The following is a 19,783-nucleotide window of genomic DNA, read 5'->3' as shown; positions in this document are numbered from 1 at the left end:
CACAATCTTAACACCATGGCTTGACATTTAGAATCCCAGCAATCATTTCCCGTATATTCAACAGATACATTTTATTGCCAATGAAAGACAGATGAACTCCGTCATGTCGGAAAAACTGAAAATCTGCCCTATTAACTTCTTCATGCACCAACCAAGAAATATGATTTATAAAGCAAAAACGTTGGAGATCCCGATATACTTTCCACCGTGCCCGTTCTATTGCCGTGAAACTGTCCGCCCCTTTCCACACTCTCTGGGGCAGAAGAGCTGTCAGGATGAGACGATATCCGGGCCATGACTTTAAAAAGAGTTAGAGATCAGTCTTCATTACTATTAACAACCCCAAACCTGACAACTGGACCAGGTCATTCTCTCCCAGATGTATCAAAAGGAAATCTGGCATTCTTTTAGATGAAAATTCACTGACTAGCGGCAAAAACTGGCCCCATTTCATCCCGCTCTTTCCCCACCATGATAAAGAAACTGCATCTGAAGAAAAACCCAATTCCTGGCAAAATGTCTTGTGTCCGCCTGTATAGCTGCCCACTTGATGAACGAATGGCCAATTAGACACACTTGCTTGCGCGCAATCTGAACACCTAAAAAGAAATTCAAATTAGTATCCTTCAGCTTACATGTTATGTTCTAATTGTCTGATGTAGCGCAAAAGCAATCGGAGGACTAGCGCCCTAATTTTTAATGTCACCAACAGAAAAACCCCACCTGGACGCTTCTGAGGCCGCCCCAATGCGAAAAGAGTGTGTACCAAATCTTTTGGGGTTCTCACCAATATTCATCAGAGATTTTCTCAGTATGGCTAACAGTTATGACGCTTGAAGTTGTGAGCCATCTTGATGACGATAGAGAAATGTGGAAGATGCACCCCCTATACTTAAAAACTCAGACCAAGCATGCACGGGACATAGTAAACCTCCCACAGCATGCAATATTAACATGAAACCTCTACCTGTCTGGTCAGTTTTCGAGTGTTCTAGAAAAATGTCAATGTGTGCATGAAATCGTGAAACATGTATTGTCTTTAGATCATCATAAATTGCAGTACCAAGCAGCTCTGAAACCCTGAAAGCCCCAAAAAGGCGCAATACCATACACAATTTATTCAAATGGAACTCGAAATCAGAAAAAACAAATCTTGGGCAGGACTGTGATAATCTTGCATATTAGCTTTAGCGATATAGGATCCCTTTGGTGTGAAACCCTCCTTCTTGATTTAGCCCAACCCTGCAGCATTCCCTTACCCATCTCACCTACGGAGGGCTCATATCCCCAGAAGGATTTCCCGTAAAAGGAGATACCTGCTAATTTACCAGCTATAGTAGCTGTCAGGCGAAGTCTTCCTCAGGGTCTGTCGTGAAGTAATAAGGTCCCACCTCTCGATACCTCCAATTCCGAATGTAATTATTACACAGAATCTTGGAGTGATCAAGCGGGGGGGAAAAGGGAATTGGGAAGGGAACAGCAGGGAAGGAGATCTGAAAAGGAAAAGTTAGTAACAAAACACTCCGGAATCCAAAGTTGACTAAAGACCTTTAAAACCAAACTTGGGAATTTTCTAGAACACCAGCCTCTAATCAAACTCTCTCTAAGAATCCAAATAGCCTCTTGTAAAGAAGCATTCATAAATCACAGTTCTATTCACTACGTTGTGTATTCTCTTCTCTTGTGAATTGCGACAGATTCAGAAATAACACCACTCTTTAGTAAATAAACTCCTTTACCAAAGTTTGAAGAGCAAACTATAAATTACCACAATGTTGTCTTTCACATAAGCTCCAGAAAAACCACCTTTTGGCCTTTTCGCCAAATATCTCAAACAAAGAATAGCGCCAAAATATACTGTGATTAAATAGGATTAACGCGCCATTAATTAGCTTTGCGCTTCTCAGAAAACATTAAACCATTGCCAGCAATGAGATGCATTTCACTGTTCAAAAGAAAAAACATAAAGTGATTCAGCCTTTCAGTGCATTTAAATCATCAATGGTTAATTAGCAGCCTAATTGTCACCTTTAAAACATGAAAAATAAACTTAAGACAATTTGCGCCATGAACTCTGATTTCTTAGCCCCTACCTGTAGAGTACGACCTACTCTACTTCTCTGAAGGACTAACGTCCCTTCTGGGCACTCAAAACGACTCTTCTCCCCTGGAATCCTGAAAACGAGGAATGCTGGAAACTGCCACGCCCCCTGGATCGATCTCCGAAAGCCTCCGGTGGTTTCTTGCTCCAAAACGCTGGATCTGCCAAAAACAAGATGAGGAGAAAGGAGAGCCCACAGCCTCTCCCTAGAATAGTCCAGAATAGTGAGCACAGAAGACAGGGCGCGGTCGCGTAAGCTAGCGTGCTTACGGCGCTCACGCATGCGACCAGTCTACCAAACCTCACGCATTAGGCGGACGCTCCCGACATGCCAAACCTCACGCATTAGGCGGAATAGCATAAAACAGCAGAGTAAGGACAGACAGCCTGCACAGACATTCTAACAGGGATGCAAGACAGATGAACAAGCAGGCCTAGCGCACAGCAGCCACCAACGCCCTCCCAAGGACGACAGATGCATTTTGCCACACGGGAACCCCCGAATGCTGAGTGGGGCGGGCCCTAGACCGCAAGCCACCCTAGCCCTGACAGTAGCAGAGGAAACAGTCTTCTTGATATTAAGCATAATAAATTGTATTATGTCCTCTCTACGCTGTTGCACACCTAAACCAGTGCAAAATCTAAACATAGCACCTGAATCTAAAAATTTCAGCCAAGCTGTTCTGTAAGCTAATTTGGTGCTTTTTGCTAGAGAGTTCTTGACAAGCTGATAAGCATTCATATCCCCAAATTCCATATCTCGCTGGGGAAGGATTTGTAGCAACTTCAACATCTGTCTGTCTTTCGCCTTTTGCCCGTTTATTAAATCCACCACTGTCTTGTTGTCAACATTGAATAGAACTGTTTTATTGGACAGTTTGTGACCCCATACTGTCAGAACCACTATGAGTGGGTAACATTCTAAGAATGCAATACTCTTTTTTGCAGCAACCCAATTGTCCGGCCATTCCTCCGCACATCACTTACCATCCAAAACAGGCCGAAACCATGAGCACCAGAAGCGTCAGAAAAAAGGTGGAGTTGCCAGACATAATCTTCGTCCAGGGAGCAAAGAGTTATGCCATTAAAATCTGATAGAAATTTTGACCAAACCTCAAAATCAGCTTGCATATGGACCGTGGTGTGGAAGTGTTATGCCTGACATAGAGAAACCCAAGCGCCTGCAAAACGACCTGCCCGCCCGTATGACCTTACAGGCAAAATTGAGGTGTCCTAGTAGCCGTTGTGCTTCCACCAAAGTCAGTGTGCGTGCAGTGCGTTAATGGTCTAAAAGCCCTGTTATATCTGATATCTTCGTTTGAGGAAGCCTAGCTTGCATCTTGATGGTGTCTATCTCAATGCCGAGATATGTAAAGGCAACAACAAGGGCCTTCAGTTTTGTCCTCTGCTAATGGCAAACCCAGTGTATCTGCAAACCACTTGAAAACGTGTAAAGCAGCTTCGCATTGGTGAGAATCAGCTGCACCCATAAAGAGAAAATCGTCCAGATAGTGTGTAACGCCCTTATGTCCTGTGTGGAAAGAAAAACACCATTGAAGAAAAGAACTAAATGCCTCAAATAGCTTGCATGATATGGCACATCCCATGGGAAGAGCCCTCTCAACACAATGTTGCCCTTTGAAAAATATGCCCAGTAATGAAAAATCTGATGCATGTACTGGCAATAACCTAAACGCGGATTTAATGTCACATTTGGCTAGCTGTGCCCTCTCCCCCGTGTCCCTGATCATAACCAAAGCCGAATCCATTAATTCAAAATGTACCATGGAGTCCTCCTTGGAAATAAAATCGTTAACAAAGGAACCTTGTGGCCATGATAAATCTCGGTCTTCGTTTGCACGACACCCAGCGGGAACACAATCAAGTTTTCCAAGGGGCAATGATTAAGAAGGACCTGCCATCCTACCCTCTTGAACCTCCTTCAATAATTTTCTCGAACTATGTGTGGAAAAATATTGGCAGATTTTAAATTCTGCGCAAATCTAGGGCTTCTTGGGCCTTGATAACCAAGCTTGAAACCTTCTCGAAAACCCCAGTGTAGTAAAGCCGCCGCCTGTTGGTCTGTGTACAACTGTAACCATTTACATAAAATGTCCACCTTGATTGGTGTAAAAGCCCGTATTGCCAAACTGTGTTGGAAAACCTCTGCCCGGCAAACCGTTCCCCCAATTAGTCTGTTCCCCGAAACATTGCGAGACTGCATGTCTTCCCCCACACCTGAAGCATTCATGCTTGTATTTGCAAGGGTTTCTAACGCAGTATCCTTCATTGAAATTCCAGCATGCACCGAAACCCATTGTCTGAGGTCTATTCCATTCCCCCCCTCCCCCCCTCCCCCCCCCCCCCCCCCCCCCCAAGGTGGGCCTAAACCGAAAGGGCCGGTAAGGGACTGCTATACCACTAGGTGTGAGAATAAATGGGGGTGGCATTTTGGGGTACATCCGCTGTATCCAAAGCTCGTTATCAACCTCCCCCCATGGCTTATCCGGCATTAATGTTAAGCGGGCCCTAGACTCCTCATCATAATGAAGCCATGCGTACCCCCAAATTCAGTCGCTGCCTTCCTAATGATATCAAGGTACTCGAAAAGAGATACTGATCTTTCAGGAAATTTCTCACAATATACACTGGCAAAAATGAGAAAGGCAGAGGTCCATGAATCCATATTTGTTGGTACCCTCGGCCTTTTGGAAAGTTCCCAAGCTTCCTCTTTGGATCCCTCTTCTTCCATATTTTATCCTTCGTGACCTTGCTTAAGTGCGCACCTAAAGGCATGGAAACACCCATATAAGGTAAACGCTCGAACACGCCATTTGCGGCATTGTCAGAAACTGTCTTTTTTGCCATCTTTTCCAATTCTAATGCTGTAACGGGGTTGGACACTGTGAATCCCTCTTTATTCTCATGACCTTAACTGTGCAAAGGAGGTAAAACATTCTGTGTACCATCAGTACCAACCCCTTTATCCGCTCTTACACGTTTCAAAGGTTGCATTGGAGCCTCACCTGTTGTATTTTATGCCAGGTGGTCAACAGAAAAACTGTGCTTCGCTCCCTTGCTCTGTCTCTTCCCGGTGGCTCCGTAGGTGACTGCTTCATGTCCCTTGCTCTGCAAAAAATATAATCTGGACAGATCTTTAGCATATCCCCCCGGCCTCCCTGCAAATGTGGGCAAAAATGCTTGCCAAGTCCTCGCAATCTGACAACTCTCGTTCCTCCAAAGAGTCATGTTCATTTTCCAGTGGAACATTACTTACCACCCCGCCCTACCACCCCTGCCACTGCCACTAGGTAATTCACCATCTCCAATACCCCCCTCAAACTCCCTCCAATTTTTTAACTTTTTTGAATGGCGCAGATCTCTTGTCATCCAGTGGAATGGGAAAAGTCGCTGAACATTCCCTGTCCTTCTTACTTCTGCCGTTGCAGGGCGCTTGATGCCTGGCTGAAACACTCTTACTGCCCTTTTTTTGTGCCTGGCAGCATTAAACCCACGTTAGATTGCGAAACGCCAGATTTCGCAGCCGAAATCAGTCTACTTTAACTGTAAATAGTGTGCCCTGATCGGCGATTTCTCGCGGTATCCAAAACCATTGACCAGATTCTTCAGTGCCTCTGGGAGTACTAAGCTGATCGGATACCATTTCGTTAGAAATATCCAAGAAAGGAGGAACACTTTTTTTTAATTTTCTTGAATCTGCAGCAACCTCATAGACACAAAACAACTGCTCATAGGTAATTTAGGCTTGTGTAACATCGCAGTTTGGGGAATAAACATTTTTATACATAAAATAATTTCCCCTTTCGTTGGTTAAAATAGGAGACCAGCCCCTGTCAGACAACAAGTCCTGAGAAAAATCATTCTCTCCCACCTTACCTACAAAAATGGGAATGTTCGAGCTAGGAGTATAAACTTTGGCAGGTATGCTGGGCCTATTTTCTTTCTGACCACCAGGTGGAGCACTGGTAACATTAAAAGCTTTAGTGGGAAAAAAACCTGTTTCAGTTGAAACAAGCTTTCTTGTTGATAGAAAAAGAGGGTACTGTTTATTTATGCGTTTTTATATAGCGCGGACATAACCCGAAGGCATCAGAGCGCTTCACAATAGGAACAGTAATGATACATGAGGAGAAAATTACAAGTGAGCAATTTACAAAAGCAAACGTTAAGTTACATGAGGTAAAAATGACAATTGCGAGCAAACAAAATACAAGAGGACTTGTTGACTGTGCGTGTGCGCACCTTGTCCCCCCCCCCCTCCCTCGTGAAGCAAAGGACATTTTCACCGCAGGCGGAGACCCTGGAGCCGGCATAGAAAACAAGCGGTGAGTGACTTTCACCTAAATTGGAAAATTGTGAGGGGACGCCTCTCGGGGAGTGTGCTGGCGAGCCCTCGATTGAACAAGCACTGGCGTTGCCAGTAGGTCTCATAGAATGCAGGAGAGCTGAGATAGCGTGTTAGGGGCGAAGCCCTTTGATGTGCTGTGCGGCCCTGAATGCCAGCGTGTTAGGGGAGGAGAAGCCGCAGAGCGCACGCTGGGCGAAGCCCTTTGATGTGCTGTGTGGCCGTGAATGCGCGTGCTTGTTTGCTCACGTGATTCACGTGAACTTAAAGAAAACCGCACGAACGAAACCCTTGGTTTCACGATTGTTTTCAGCACTTGAATTCTCGCTCCCTCAATGCGCTTGCGCGCATTGATAGGTCACGAGACCTAAAAACAAGCAACCACGTCCGCTGACACACCTCCCGCCGCACGGTGCCCCCCCCTCACCAACTCGACCCATGCTTGGGACATGAGTCCTCCCACCCCACCTCAGCAAGCATATGGAGCGCTTCTTTGACCGAAGCATTCTGCTCCATTGTGGGGAATATGCGCACAATTTGAAATCAAAGCACCTCATAGCGACGCCCCAAATTTTGCCAGTCCTACCTCTCCTTTCCTCCCGAAGTGCGCAATAGAACGCTGGGAATGCCCACGCTCGCGCTATCGTCACCAACCAATCCCTGCGGCCCCCCCACCCGCGTGACAGTAGATGACTCGTATGTTATGCCCTGTTATACTTAGACAGTACTGGGCTTATTATTGGCGCTAAGAAATAACATACCACGTCTGTTATTAAAAGAAATCGTTATTAATAATACGGATTAAAAAGCCAGGTTTGGTTAGCTTTGCATACTTGGTTAGGTTGGGTTCTGCAAACAGGGAATATGGGAGGGGGTTGCACGGTGTCACTGCTGCAATGCAGAAGGAGCGGTCCCTACAAACACCCCCTCCTGAGGTAAAGTTAACACTACAGACATTGTTTGGCCGACCGCAAGGACGGGTTGGGCTGATAAAGGCAGAGGTTAAACATCAGGAAAGAAGGGCTGTGTTGGTGTAATATTTTATGTACAATGGTGAGGGGTTTGAAAGAAGGCCATTGCAAGAGAATACTTTCACTTTATGACTCTGTTGCAAGAGAAGCACACACAAAGTCGTTACAGTGACTGCTGGTGTTATTAGTTATTAATTATTCCTGCATCTTCGGTTTAGCTCAATTTGTGATAATTGTAAAGTGGCAATTTATTGATTCTTGCTTTCATATTGAAGTTGCCATCGTTTATAACAAGTTGAAAATAATCACTAAGAAAATGTGATTAGTTTGAGAATTTATATATTCTTTCCAAATATGACATTATTCCTGTTCTATAACGAATGCCACGCTGTCTATGAATGTTCATATTACATATTGTGATATACTTTGTTCCTTATTTTTTGCAAACAAAAATCTTCTAAAGCTGTTATCTCCTTTTTCTTAGGAAATGCACGAATTAGTAATGTTGAATTCTATCACAGTGGCCAGGAGGGCTACAGGGAGGATTATGATCCCAGATATTCACTCGCCTTCCTCAACCTAAACGAGGTATGACACAGTGATTCTTTCACATTCATTGTGTGGTCTGTACCACAATCTATACCTAATGATTGAATTCTTGCCAATTTTCTGCTGAATCTGAAATATTCCTGAACGCATGAACATAAAAGTAGATACTCACTTGTCCAGTTTTGCGCTGTGGGTGACAATGTATTACTAGAGCGTTGGTAGTGACTTAGTATTTGTTGTCACCGTGCAAAGTTTGTGTTCAAGCAACATTAAGCCTGTCACTGCAGAGGGACTCTATCCAGGAGTAGTCATATGCAGCTTATAGACGCCCAAAATTTGCTGTTCATAACATTTACTTGTTCTGTACTGTACTCATTAGAGGAAATTAAATATTCCATAGTTTAGTAGGTCTTAGCTCCAATACTCATCAGTGTTTTTTGTTCAAACTTAGTTGCTGACTTGCAAACAGTCCACCAACCAACGACCTAGCAACTAATGTGTTAACTGAATCCTTGCCCTGTAGCACGCTGATTTGCAAGTCTACTATTTCTTCTGGCATTCATTCAGCTAGCACTTGTAAATCTTGTGTGTGCACTGCAGGTATTTGGAATACAACTCCACTAGTTTAGAATAGTGCGTGCAAGGTTGTGTCATGCTCCTACCATTTTCAACGTATTTGTCAGTGAACTTGATCAGTGTTTTAGTAAGATTCTTTGTTGACGTAGCACAGGGTTATGGAAAGCATATCTCTTCCTTATTTGTTGATAATGATAAGAGAGGTTTTCCCCACTATAATGCTTTGCAAGAAATTCCTAGGACCCTTTGTCTGTGCGATCAAACCCCCTCCCTGTTAAAAAAAAAATTGGCATAAACAATAGGTCTGGCTTTAATAAGCCACCATGAGTAAACACACGCATTCGCAAAAGCTGTTTGCAGGCATTGCAGCACAAATGCTGTCATGTTAAAGTCTGTCATACTGACCGTTCAAAGGCCGGGAACAAAAGTAGGCATCGTGATTGCTTTCTCTATAGAATGCATACCTTACATAAGCAATTAAATGTTAAAAACAGTATGGCGATTGAGTTTACTGTTCAGATGTAAAATAGTCCCTCATCTAATCAAATAATCAATAGCACGAGATGTGAGAGTTATAGTACTCTGACTGGATCCAAAGTCGATCTATATATTTCACAGACATGGCAACACTAAATCTGCAGAGAGCTGTGCTGTCAACCAGATCTAAACATGTCATAAGGGACCCTTTTTGTCTAGTCGAACTATATATTTCACAGATATGGTAACAATAAATGACCTCTGACCCTGCTCACAGGCAGGCCGCTCCCCACTCTGCTGCACGGCTCTGCCTGCATTTTTTTTGCCTAATCTTGTATTTTTCCTTTGTGCTTAACTTGCTGTCTTGCCCAGACTTGTTTTTTCCCTCTGTGCCTAACTTGCTTTCTTGCCCAGACTACTTGCTTTCCTGCCCAGACTTGTTTTTATTCCCCTGTGCCTGTACTCGCTTTCTTGCCCAGACTTGTTTTTATTCCTCTGTGCCTGTACTTGTTTTCTTGCCTAAACTTGTGCCCAGTTCTCCCGCGGCCCTGCCTGTTTTTCCCGCTGTTGCGTCCCTGCGGCCCCGCCCCCCTGCAATCCCATTCGCCTCCCCGCTCCCGGCTCCCAGCTGCTCCTCCCTGTCGCATCCCCTCATATGGAGACCGCACAGAGGACACGCGCAGCGGGCGCACCACTGGCTCGCCGAAGGCGCACCTAACGCAAGCCCGTCTGAGCCTGGACAGCACCCAGCAGCAGGACCCCTGGACCCCGCGAACGCCATGACGCCGACACCGCTACGATGCTAGAACACTCCATGCACTCAACACTGGACGATCACACACCTGCTTACTGGCCGCCCCGAAGCGCACCCACGGAGCTTTCACCTTACAAAACTGCAGCTTCACAAGCATCTCACCACCATGCTGCCGACCAGGAAAGAACCCAAGCACCTCAGATGCATCCTACTCAACACCCGCTCCGCCCGCAAACACGCCGTTGAACTCTGGGACCTACTCGGCTCAACCTCCCCAGACGTCGCCTTCCTGTCGGAGACCTGGCTGAACCCCGCCTCGGCACCTGATATAGCCATAGCCATCCCGGAAGGCTACAACATCACCCGCAGGGACCACACCAACTGAGCAGGAGAAGGAATTCCCATCGTCCACAGGAACACTCTCAGAAGCTTGACCAACACCGACGACACCCTCAGCACCGCCGAACACCTGCACTTCCAGATCCACACCGACCCCAACACCACCCTCAGAGGAACCCTCATCTACAGACTCCACGGACCTCAACCACAGTTCATCGACTCCATCGCCGACTTCATCAGCACACACGCCCTCCCCTCCACGGACTTCATCCTCCTTGGGGACCTGAACTTCCACTTCGAGAACAACAACGACACCAACTCCACCACCCCATAGACAACCTAGCCAACCACGGACTCAGATAACTCGTCACAACACCCACCCACTCTGCCGGTCACACGCTTGCCCCCATCTTCTCCGCAAGCCCCCACATCTCCTTCAACCAAATCACCGAACTCCACTGGACCGACCATCACTGCACCCACTTCACCTTCAAGAAACCCACCACGCACCACCTCACCCAATAGATGCCTCACCGCTGCTGGAGCAAAGTCACCGAAGACCAGCTAACCCAGAGCCCACCGGCCGGCCCCACCAACCCCGACACCACCGCCCCAACTTCAGACAGTGGATCAACGACTGCGCCAACACCCTCGCCCGATCAAGAAACCCTCCAATAGTCACACCAACAAGAAAGCTAGCTGGTTCACTGAAGACCTCCAGGCCTCCAAGCAAATCTGCCAAAAGCTGGAGAAGATCTGTCTCCATGAACGAACACCGGACAGCCATGCAGCCCACAATAACGCCACCTGCAGACACCTCATCAGATCCGCCAAAAGGGCCTCCTTCAAAAACCGCCTAGACAACAACGCGCACAACAGCAAAGAGCTCTTCAACATCGTGAAGGAACTCTCCAACCCCAGCTCCAACACCAACGACATGCCACCCTCGCAAGACCTGTGTGACTCACTGGCCACCTTCTTCCAGCACAAGATCGCAGACATCCACAACAGCTTCAACACCATGACTACCCCGACAACCACTGAGACCTCTGCCCCCAGGACCACCATCCGCACCAACGGAATGCTCTCCTGGACCAACATTAACGACAACGACACCATCAAGATCATCAACACCATCCACTCCGGATCTCCGTCAGACCCATGCCCACACCACATCTTCAACAAATCCAGCACATCCATCGCACCCCATCTCCGGAAAGTCATCAACACCTCCTTCGAGACAGCAACCTTCCTGGAGAGCTGGAAGCACGCTGAGATCAACACCTTACTCAAGAAACCCAAGGTGGACCCCAAGGACCTCCCGAACCTCCGGCCCATTTCCCTGCTCCCATTCCCTGCAAAGGTCATCGAGAAGACCGTCAACGAACAACTGACCCTCTACCTCGAGGAGAACAACATCCTGGACCCTTCTCAGTCTGGGTTCAGCAGCAACCACAGCACCAAGACTGCCCTCATCTCCGCCACCGATGACATCAAGTCCCTGCTGGACAATGGAGAAACGGCTGCCCTCATCCTCCTGGACCTGTCAGCTGCCTTCGACACGGTCTGCCACTACACACTACGAGCACGCCTCCACAACGCCAGGATCCAAGAGAAGGCCCTGGACTGGACCACCTCCTTCCTTTCCGGCAGAATACAGAGCGTCCGCCTTGCTCCCTTCCGCTCCGAAGCCACCGAGATCATCTGTGGCGTACCCCAGGGCTCATCCCTCCGCCGAACTCTGTTTAACATCTACATGGCGGCGCTCGCCCACGTCACCCGTCGCCACGACCTCAACATCATCTCCTATGCCGATGTCACCCAGCTGATCCTCTCCCTCTCCAAGGACCCCCACGCCGCCAAATCCAACCTTCACGAAGGAATGAAGGCTGTCGCTGAATGGACGAGGAACAGCCAACGTAAGCTGAACTCGGACAAGACGGAGGTCTTCATCCTCTGATCCACCCCTTCAGCCTGGGATGATTCCTGGTGGCCGACCGCACTGGGAACCGCTCCAACACCCACTACCACGCACGCAACCTAGGGGTCATCCTTGACTCCACCCTCTCCATGACTAAACAGGTCAACGCCGTCTCCTCCTCCTGCTTCAACACCCTCCGCACGCTCCGGAGGATCTACAAGTGGATCCCCACTGAAACGAGAAGAACGGTCACCCAGGCCCTCATCAGCAGCAGGTTGGACTACGGAAACGCCCTCTACGCAGGAGCCTCAGCCAAACTCCTGAGACAGCTCCAATGCATCCAAAATGGCTCTGCACACCTGATCCTGGACATCCCTTGCTGCTGCCACATCACACCCCACCTGAGAGACCTGCACTGGCTCCCGGTCAACAAGAGGATAACCTTCAAGCTCCTCACCCACCCACACAAGGCACTCCAACACTGGACCAACGTACCTCAACAGACAACTCAGCTTCTACACCCCCACCTGCCAGCTCCGCTCCGCCGACCTCACCCTTGCCACAGTCCCCCGCTTCCAAAGAGTTACCTCCGGCAGCAGATCGTTCTACCACCTCGCCGCCAAGACCTGGAACACCCTCCCCATCCAACTACGGCAGACCCAAGACCTGCTGACCTTCAGAAAACTCCTCAAGACCTGGCTTTTTGAGCAGTAGCAGCATTCCCCACCCCAGCGCCTTGAGACCCTCACGGGTGAGTAGTGCGCTTTACAAATGATTTGATTAATTGATTGATTGATTGATTGATAAGTCTGCAGAGAGCTGTGCTCTCAGCCAGATCTAAACATGTAATAAGGGACCGTTTTTCAGACTTGGCGATAAGGATCTGTTAGAAATGGGGATCTCTGGTTGGATAAGCTTGTGCCAAAGTGAGGCAGAGACCACCACTCTAGTCAGGGAAAGGGAGTTACACGCCAAAGATAACCCCTGCTCACCCCCTTGGTAGCTTGGCACGAGCAGTTAGGCTTATCTCGGTGGCGATGTGTAAAGCATTTGCACAACACACACAGTAACAACACACTAGGCACACCACAAAAGGAACTCCACACAGGGTTATACAAAAATAGACTTTGTATTATAATAAAAACACATCAGATAGTATTCACATAATGTACACTGTGCCAACTGGCACGTGCAATATTTACAAGGGATTATTTACACAGGACAGTGCCACGTGGGCCACTGTCAGAATTAGCACTTGGTAAAGAAATAGTAAAAAGTAAGAATATATATGAACTTAGAACACAGCCAGTAATCACTGGCAGACACTATACTCAGCGTCAACCTGTAATATAAATCATAACAGGTACAGTATCACATAAGGCGAGAACTCTATTCTGCGCCAACCTCATAAGCCAAAATAGGATAAACCTAAACATAACTTGCATTAGGAAATACACTTAAGAACATAACCTGCAGTAGGGAATAAATCAAACCTAGACCACAGTAGAGAAATAAAACAGTAGAGAAATAAAACAGTAGGTAAAACCTAGTAATCACGAAAGCACATCTATGAACAAAAAGAAAGGTGCATAAATCATACTACAAACATGACATTTCCTAGCACCTATAAAAAGTACACTAGGTCCTTGCGCCCTACAAAACCTAATAGTCCCCTGGGCCAACTGGCCATCTTTAAGGGGATCAAATGCCCTCTGTCCACAAAGTCAAGGCTGCTGCCTAAGCAGCGACAGTCACGGGGATGCACTTGGCGCAAACCTAAACGTGGCAGCTGCCCACTACTTGCTGGGAAGCTGGAAGACTGAAATGAAGGCCTAAATGCTGCAGCGGGCACTAAGTGCTGCGCAGCTGTGCAGGCAGAGATGGGGTGAAGGAGTGCAGCTCACTCCTGGATTCAAAGTACATGTCCCCCTAAAATGAAAGGTCCTAAACGGTGCAGCTGCCCACTACTTGCTGGACAGCTGGGAATTATTCAAAAATGAGGCATGGGCTCAGTGGTCCTTGGCATAAATGTGTAACCCGTTGGAGCCATCTATTCTAAGAACAAACCTGGGTCTGGGAGCACTCTGGCTCCTGAGGTAATGTTTATGTCCCCAAGCCCCTCATGGGAACTTTAAAATAAAATGGGGCATTGTAGGAGCCATCTGGGCTCTGAGAAGGCAGTGGGAGTGAGAACGCAGTAAGGACCTGGGCCCCTCGGGACCCTTGAAAACAATTATATGCCCCCTTCGTTGGCGCGACCCCCTATCAGGCGGGGGCCTCTCGGTAAAATAGGCCAGGACACCGCATTTGCCTCACAAAGCACCACAACATGGGCGGAGCTCCCCCCAGCCCGTTTACACTCACCGGGCTGCTCTCCTCTCCTCCGGTGGCAGGCGGTCTCCGGGTCTCCCCTCACTCCGGGGAGCTCGGCCCGACTATCTCCCTCCTGGAGGGGGGTGCAACAGGCGTCTCTTCACCCGATCCCCCGTCTCGGGACCGGGACGTGAGAAATGGAGCCCGCGAGGCCCGGCGCGGCTTCTCCCTTAGCCAGGGAGAAGCGGAAGAAGCATCCGCGAAGCCCTGCCTATGTCCCAAGGACGGCGTCTGTCTTCCAGGTTGCGCTGGAGCAGCCCGGAGACAGAAAATGATCGGCAAGCGAGGGGTAGGCTCCCTCTAGTATGAAAATACACTGGCCCGCAGGGTGGTCACCCGCTAAGGCTAACAAGCGGGGTAGGCTCCCGTATTACTTATCAAGTAAAAATTAAGAGAAACCACCGCAATGGAGCGCACACCGCTAGCCCCTCCTCCGGATCGCCCCTCGGGACTCTGGTACTTGTAGTTCAATAGTGGATCACCCAGGTGGTTGCAAGTCGGTACTTGTTGGACTGATGAATCTCTAGACCCGATACATGTCCCGGGTTTTTGGGTATCGCCCGAGACATGGCTCGGGTTTCGGGATAACTTCCCTCATCAGTAGAGAAAATGGTTAGGGGTGGAGGAGAAGGCCGCCAAACAACCGTCAATGGCCTCGATGCCCAAACCGGCACGCAGGGCAGCATCCAGGAGCCCGTCGGCTCAAAGCTCAAGGGAGCCAATTAGTAGAAACCACCGCAATGGAGCGCACACCGCTAGCCCCTCCTCCGGATCGCCCCTCGGGACTCTGGTACTTGTAGTTCAATAGTGGATCACCCAGGTGGGTGCAAGTCGGTACTTGTTGGACTGATGAATCTCTAGACCCGATACATGTCCCGGGCTTTTGGGTATCGCCCGAGACATGGCTCGGGTTTCGGGATAACTTCCCTCATCAATAGAGAAAATGGTTGGGGGTGGAGGAGAAGGCCGCCAAACAACCGTCAATGGCCTCGATGCCCGAACCGGCACGCAGGGCAGCATCCAGGAGCCCGTCGGCTCAAAGCTCAAGGGAGCCAATTAGTAGAAACCACCGCAATGGAGCGCACACCGCTAGCCCCTCCTCCGGATCGCCCCTCGGGACTCTGGTACTTGTAGTTCAATAGTGGATCACCCAGGTGGGTGCAAGTCGGTACTTGTTGGACTGATGAATCTCTAGACACAGGGTGGGCACCTACGCACGGGGCAATCTAAAATAAACAGGCATAATGCAGGGTGGCACCTGCAAGATCTAAACATTAAAATAAGCGGGGTGGGCACCCGCCATGAAGAGGCCATGGGGGGAATCCCTACGCTGGGGATTCCCTCTTACAGGGCCACAAGAAAAAGGAGCCCAGTGCTCCCAGGAGCATTACCAAAGGAAAATAAAGCACTACCATGCTGCAGAAGATCCTTCGTTTCTCTGGGAGCTGGGATGAAAGGCAAAGTTCCAAAGGAGCAGCTGGAGCAGAAAGGGGTCCTAGCAGAAGTCCTCCAGGCATCCAGGGGCTGGGCAGAGCCCAGGGAGGCAAGCCTTCCCCTGAGCTCCAGCAGCAGCACACCCCTGGTAGTTTCAAGTCCGCAAACAAGAACATTTACTTGGGGTCACAACCCCTCTTTTTTACACACAAATCCTTTGTTGTAGCAGTGTAGCCAAGGGAAGAACCAGATGCAACTGGTTCTGGAGCACTTTGTTGTGCTCAGCCCCTCTCCCTATTCACAAGACAGGCCAGGGACATCAGAAGCACCACAGGGGGTGGAGCCAGCATTGTGGAGGGAAGGCCCAGCCCTATTCAGGTCCCAGGTGCACTCCTCCCTCCCATCAACATGCGGATCTCTCCATTCACCACCGGGGCAGACCCATCCTGACTCCTGGAGCCAGGCACACCAGCCAGCTCCAGCCAATCACAAGCCAGACAGTCAATTCACATTTACTGCACAGACATGCCAACTTCTAAAAGTGGCTTTTTTACACTAGACACAATAAATCTGCACACAGCATCGCGCAGCATTTAATCTCACGAGTTCGCACATACCAAACTCGATCCTGCACTCCCCACAAATCAGGAACTACCATGGACACACATCTTCCCCATGCATTCCTATGGGAGCGCAGGCCATCTCAGCACACACACTCAGAGTGCACACGCACTTTACACTGGGCCACAGTGCTAAAGTGCACAGAGGCCAGAAATCACTACCACCATGCCAGAGGCTAAGGCAACAATTTTAGGGGAGAATCTGCCAAAAAGGCCCAAGTCCAACAGGATGCATCTGTATGTTATGTTATGTTATGTTAATTAGAACTTGTAGAGCGCTCGTTCACCAACAGGTTTCTTGGCGCTGGATATGTTACTTTCCATTAGGTGTTACTAGTTAGGAAGGTTCAGGTCTAGCTTGGGTGAAGAGCCAGGTCTTCAGCATCTTCTTAAAGCAAAGGAGGTCTGACTCAAGTCTCAGTGGAGGTGGAAGAGCATTCCAGAATTTAGGTCCTAGTATTGTGAAGCATGACCCTCCTGTTCTTTAACGTCTGAAGTCTGGTACCTCTAATAAGTTCATGTGCATGGATCTTAAAGTACAGTGGGGGTGTACTCATGGATCCTGCTTGATGTGAGTCTAAGAAATTGTTTTTTTCAATAAAGGTACTGAGAGTTTTTGCTACATGTGTCTCAAATACTTTGTCCGAGAAGGGGAGGAGGGATATTGGCCTATCGTTGTCAAGCCTCTGGGGGCTGACTCCTTGTTTTTCTGGAGTGGAATAATCACTGCTTCTTTAAAGGCTTGTGGAACTGTCCCTTGGGTTAAAGTCAGTCAGTCATAAGCTTTTATTCGATATGCAGAGATATCTTATAAGCACACTTACAATACAACCAATTACAATGTACTAAAAGCATCACTTTAAGAAATCAGTAAAAAACTCATTTAAAAAAGATAAAAGGACATAGAGTGCCCATAATAATTTAGCTAAAAAAAGAATTAAACCGCTACTGACAATCTCTTACAGCGAATAAGCCAAAACTGTTTTAAAAATGTTGCTGTTCCACATACTATTGGGGGGGATGTGTCCGTTGTTAGGATGCGTAAAGCTACTAAGTAGCTACGTGTACCCATGTTTCGGCAAAGGGGTTTCCGCCAAAAACTCCTGGGCTTTGCATAATCCGGGCATTCAAACAGGACATGTGCAATGGATTCTAACCTACTCGGACAACAAGCACAATTAGGGGACGTATGAGACGCTGATTTCCAATTTGAAACCACAGCACCAAGCGGGAGGAAACCAATTCTAAATTTAAAATATAGGGCTCGGTCAAAAGGGAGGGTAATAAGGTCCAAGTAGGGCTCAAAAGCCACAATGTCTTTAACTAATAAAAATGCGGCCGTGGACTTGCAATGGTTCGAATTTGTAGTTAGACGCTCCGCCACCCATTTCCAAAAAAGGGCCTTAACAACCTCTTTTGGGGGGGCTGAACGTGATGACCAGCAGTCCCCCAGTCCAATTTTTTCCAATAGCCTTTTAGTGTCTCTCAACCATCTTATTTTTGTCCAAGCCCCCAAGCTCATTATTTCCCCCAGGCCATCAGCGTAGGATTTTAACTCTTCACTCCTCCAAATCCGTGTCCATAAAAGGAGAGGGCGAAGTTGGGCTTGATCTTTGATGTTTTTACAGCCTGTGTCCAACAACACTGGTACAGTTGGTGTGCTCAGAGGGACAGCAATGATGGATTTTAGTACCTTGCTCTCCGCTGTCACCAGGGCATCCAATCGGCAATGGCCCCACAATTATGCCCCATACAAGGCTGATGTCACTACCTTGGCCTTGTAGATATTAATTACTGGAGTGAGTGATTTCCTAGGTGAAGCCCGGAACTCCCTCAAGAGAGCTCCTCCCACTCTCTTATGGTTAAGGACCATTTTGTCGATATGGTTTGCCCAAGACATTCTATCCGTTATTCGAATTCCCAGGTAATCGAATTCGGATACTTTCTCTAGCGCAACAGAGTTAAGCATAGGTGGACGACCCAATTTTCTTGGTGGGTTTAGGACTAAATATTTAGTTTTGTCCACGTTTATTAATAAACCTTTTGCAGCACAAAACTCCTGGAAACGTGTTAGCAATTTCTGGAGGCCTTGGGGAGTCTTCGAGATCAAAAGAGTGTCGTCCGGAAAAAGCAGAGTGGGGATCCGGACTCCACCGAGACAGGGGGCGTCGGCTGGTTCCTGTTGAAGATGTTCTACCACCCCATTCACATATAGTGAAAATAGGGTGGGCGCCAGGACGCATCCCTGTCTGACGCCCCTGGACACCGTCATTTTCTCGGTGAGCTCTCCGTTTTTCCCCCAGCGGACCTGGGCAACGGTGTGGGCATGGAGGCTAATGAGGAGGGACAAGATGTAGGGGGGTAATCCCAGCTCATGAAGGGCCCTCCATAGCTCCTCCCGGGGGACTAGGTCAAAGGCAGTCTTCAGGTCTATAAAGGCCAGATAAAGACTGCCCTTGCCTAGCTCCACCACCTTCCACCCCAAAAGTGCCATCCTAAACACCTGCTCTATTGTCCCCATTCCTGCCCGAAAACCTGCCTGAAAGTCCGATAGGATTTTATTCTCCTCCACCCACTGAAGAATTCTTCCAAGTATAGCTTTACCAGCTATCTTTTGGGTGGAGTCTATCAGGCTTATAGGGCGGTAGTTCCCCGGGGTTTCTCTACACCCTTTTTTATAAATCGGGACCACCACCGCCCCTTTCCAGGATTCTGGCACTGGCCCTCCCAACATGATGTCATTAAGGAGAGCAGCAATGACCCTTCCCCACTCCACTGGGTATGCCCTCATGAGGTCCCCCGGGAGGCCGTCTGGGCCAGCTGCCTTACGGGGTGCTACCCACCCTATTACTTTTTCAATCTCTAAAGGGGAAAAAAGGTCATAGACGTGGGGTTCAATTGCTAGTGTAAGATTCATCCTAACATCCGGTTCCCCGTCTGCAGGGAGGTATAATGACCCAAAATGTTTTACCCAATTATGGGGCGGGATGTTACAGGGTCTCATGGCTGCATCGGGTTTATTCCGCGTACCTATAAGATTCCAAAAAGCCCTTGAGTCTCTACTTTTACTAGCTTGGAGCAGGTCTTCCCAGAATTTATCTTCCCACTCCCTCCTAGCAGTTTTAAGGGATTTACTGTAGGCCTTCCTTGCTTCCTGTATGTCACTGCGGGGTTTGTGCTTTACTGCCTCAACTAGGTCTGCCTTGTGTTTCCTACATGTTTGGGTATACCAACCATCATCTAATTTTTTGGATCTTTTATTGCCCGGCTTACTAGGGTGTAAGGTAAACACATTTGTCAAG

General features: G+C 48.2%; 1 protein-coding gene across 1 annotated transcript in view; it reads left to right on the top strand.

The window, feature by feature from the left end:
- The window catches only part of LOC144827999 (fibrocystin-L-like), a 1,093,512-nt gene that overhangs the window by 878,085 nt on the left and 195,644 nt on the right, over positions 1-19,783 (top strand). Inside the window, exon 63 of the mRNA XM_078686146.1 lies at positions 7,923-8,026. Coding sequence (XP_078542272.1) covers positions 7,923-8,026 — 104 coding nt within the window. The remainder of the gene's footprint in view (positions 1-7,922; positions 8,027-19,783) is intronic.

Source organism: Lissotriton helveticus, chromosome 4_1 (genome assembly GCF_964261635.1).
Source record: "Lissotriton helveticus chromosome 4_1, aLisHel1.1, whole genome shotgun sequence".
Taxonomy (NCBI): Eukaryota; Metazoa; Chordata; class Amphibia; order Caudata; family Salamandridae; genus Lissotriton; species Lissotriton helveticus.
The sequence above is the reverse complement of the archived record's forward strand: the minus strand, read 5'-3'. Positions and strand labels throughout refer to the sequence as shown.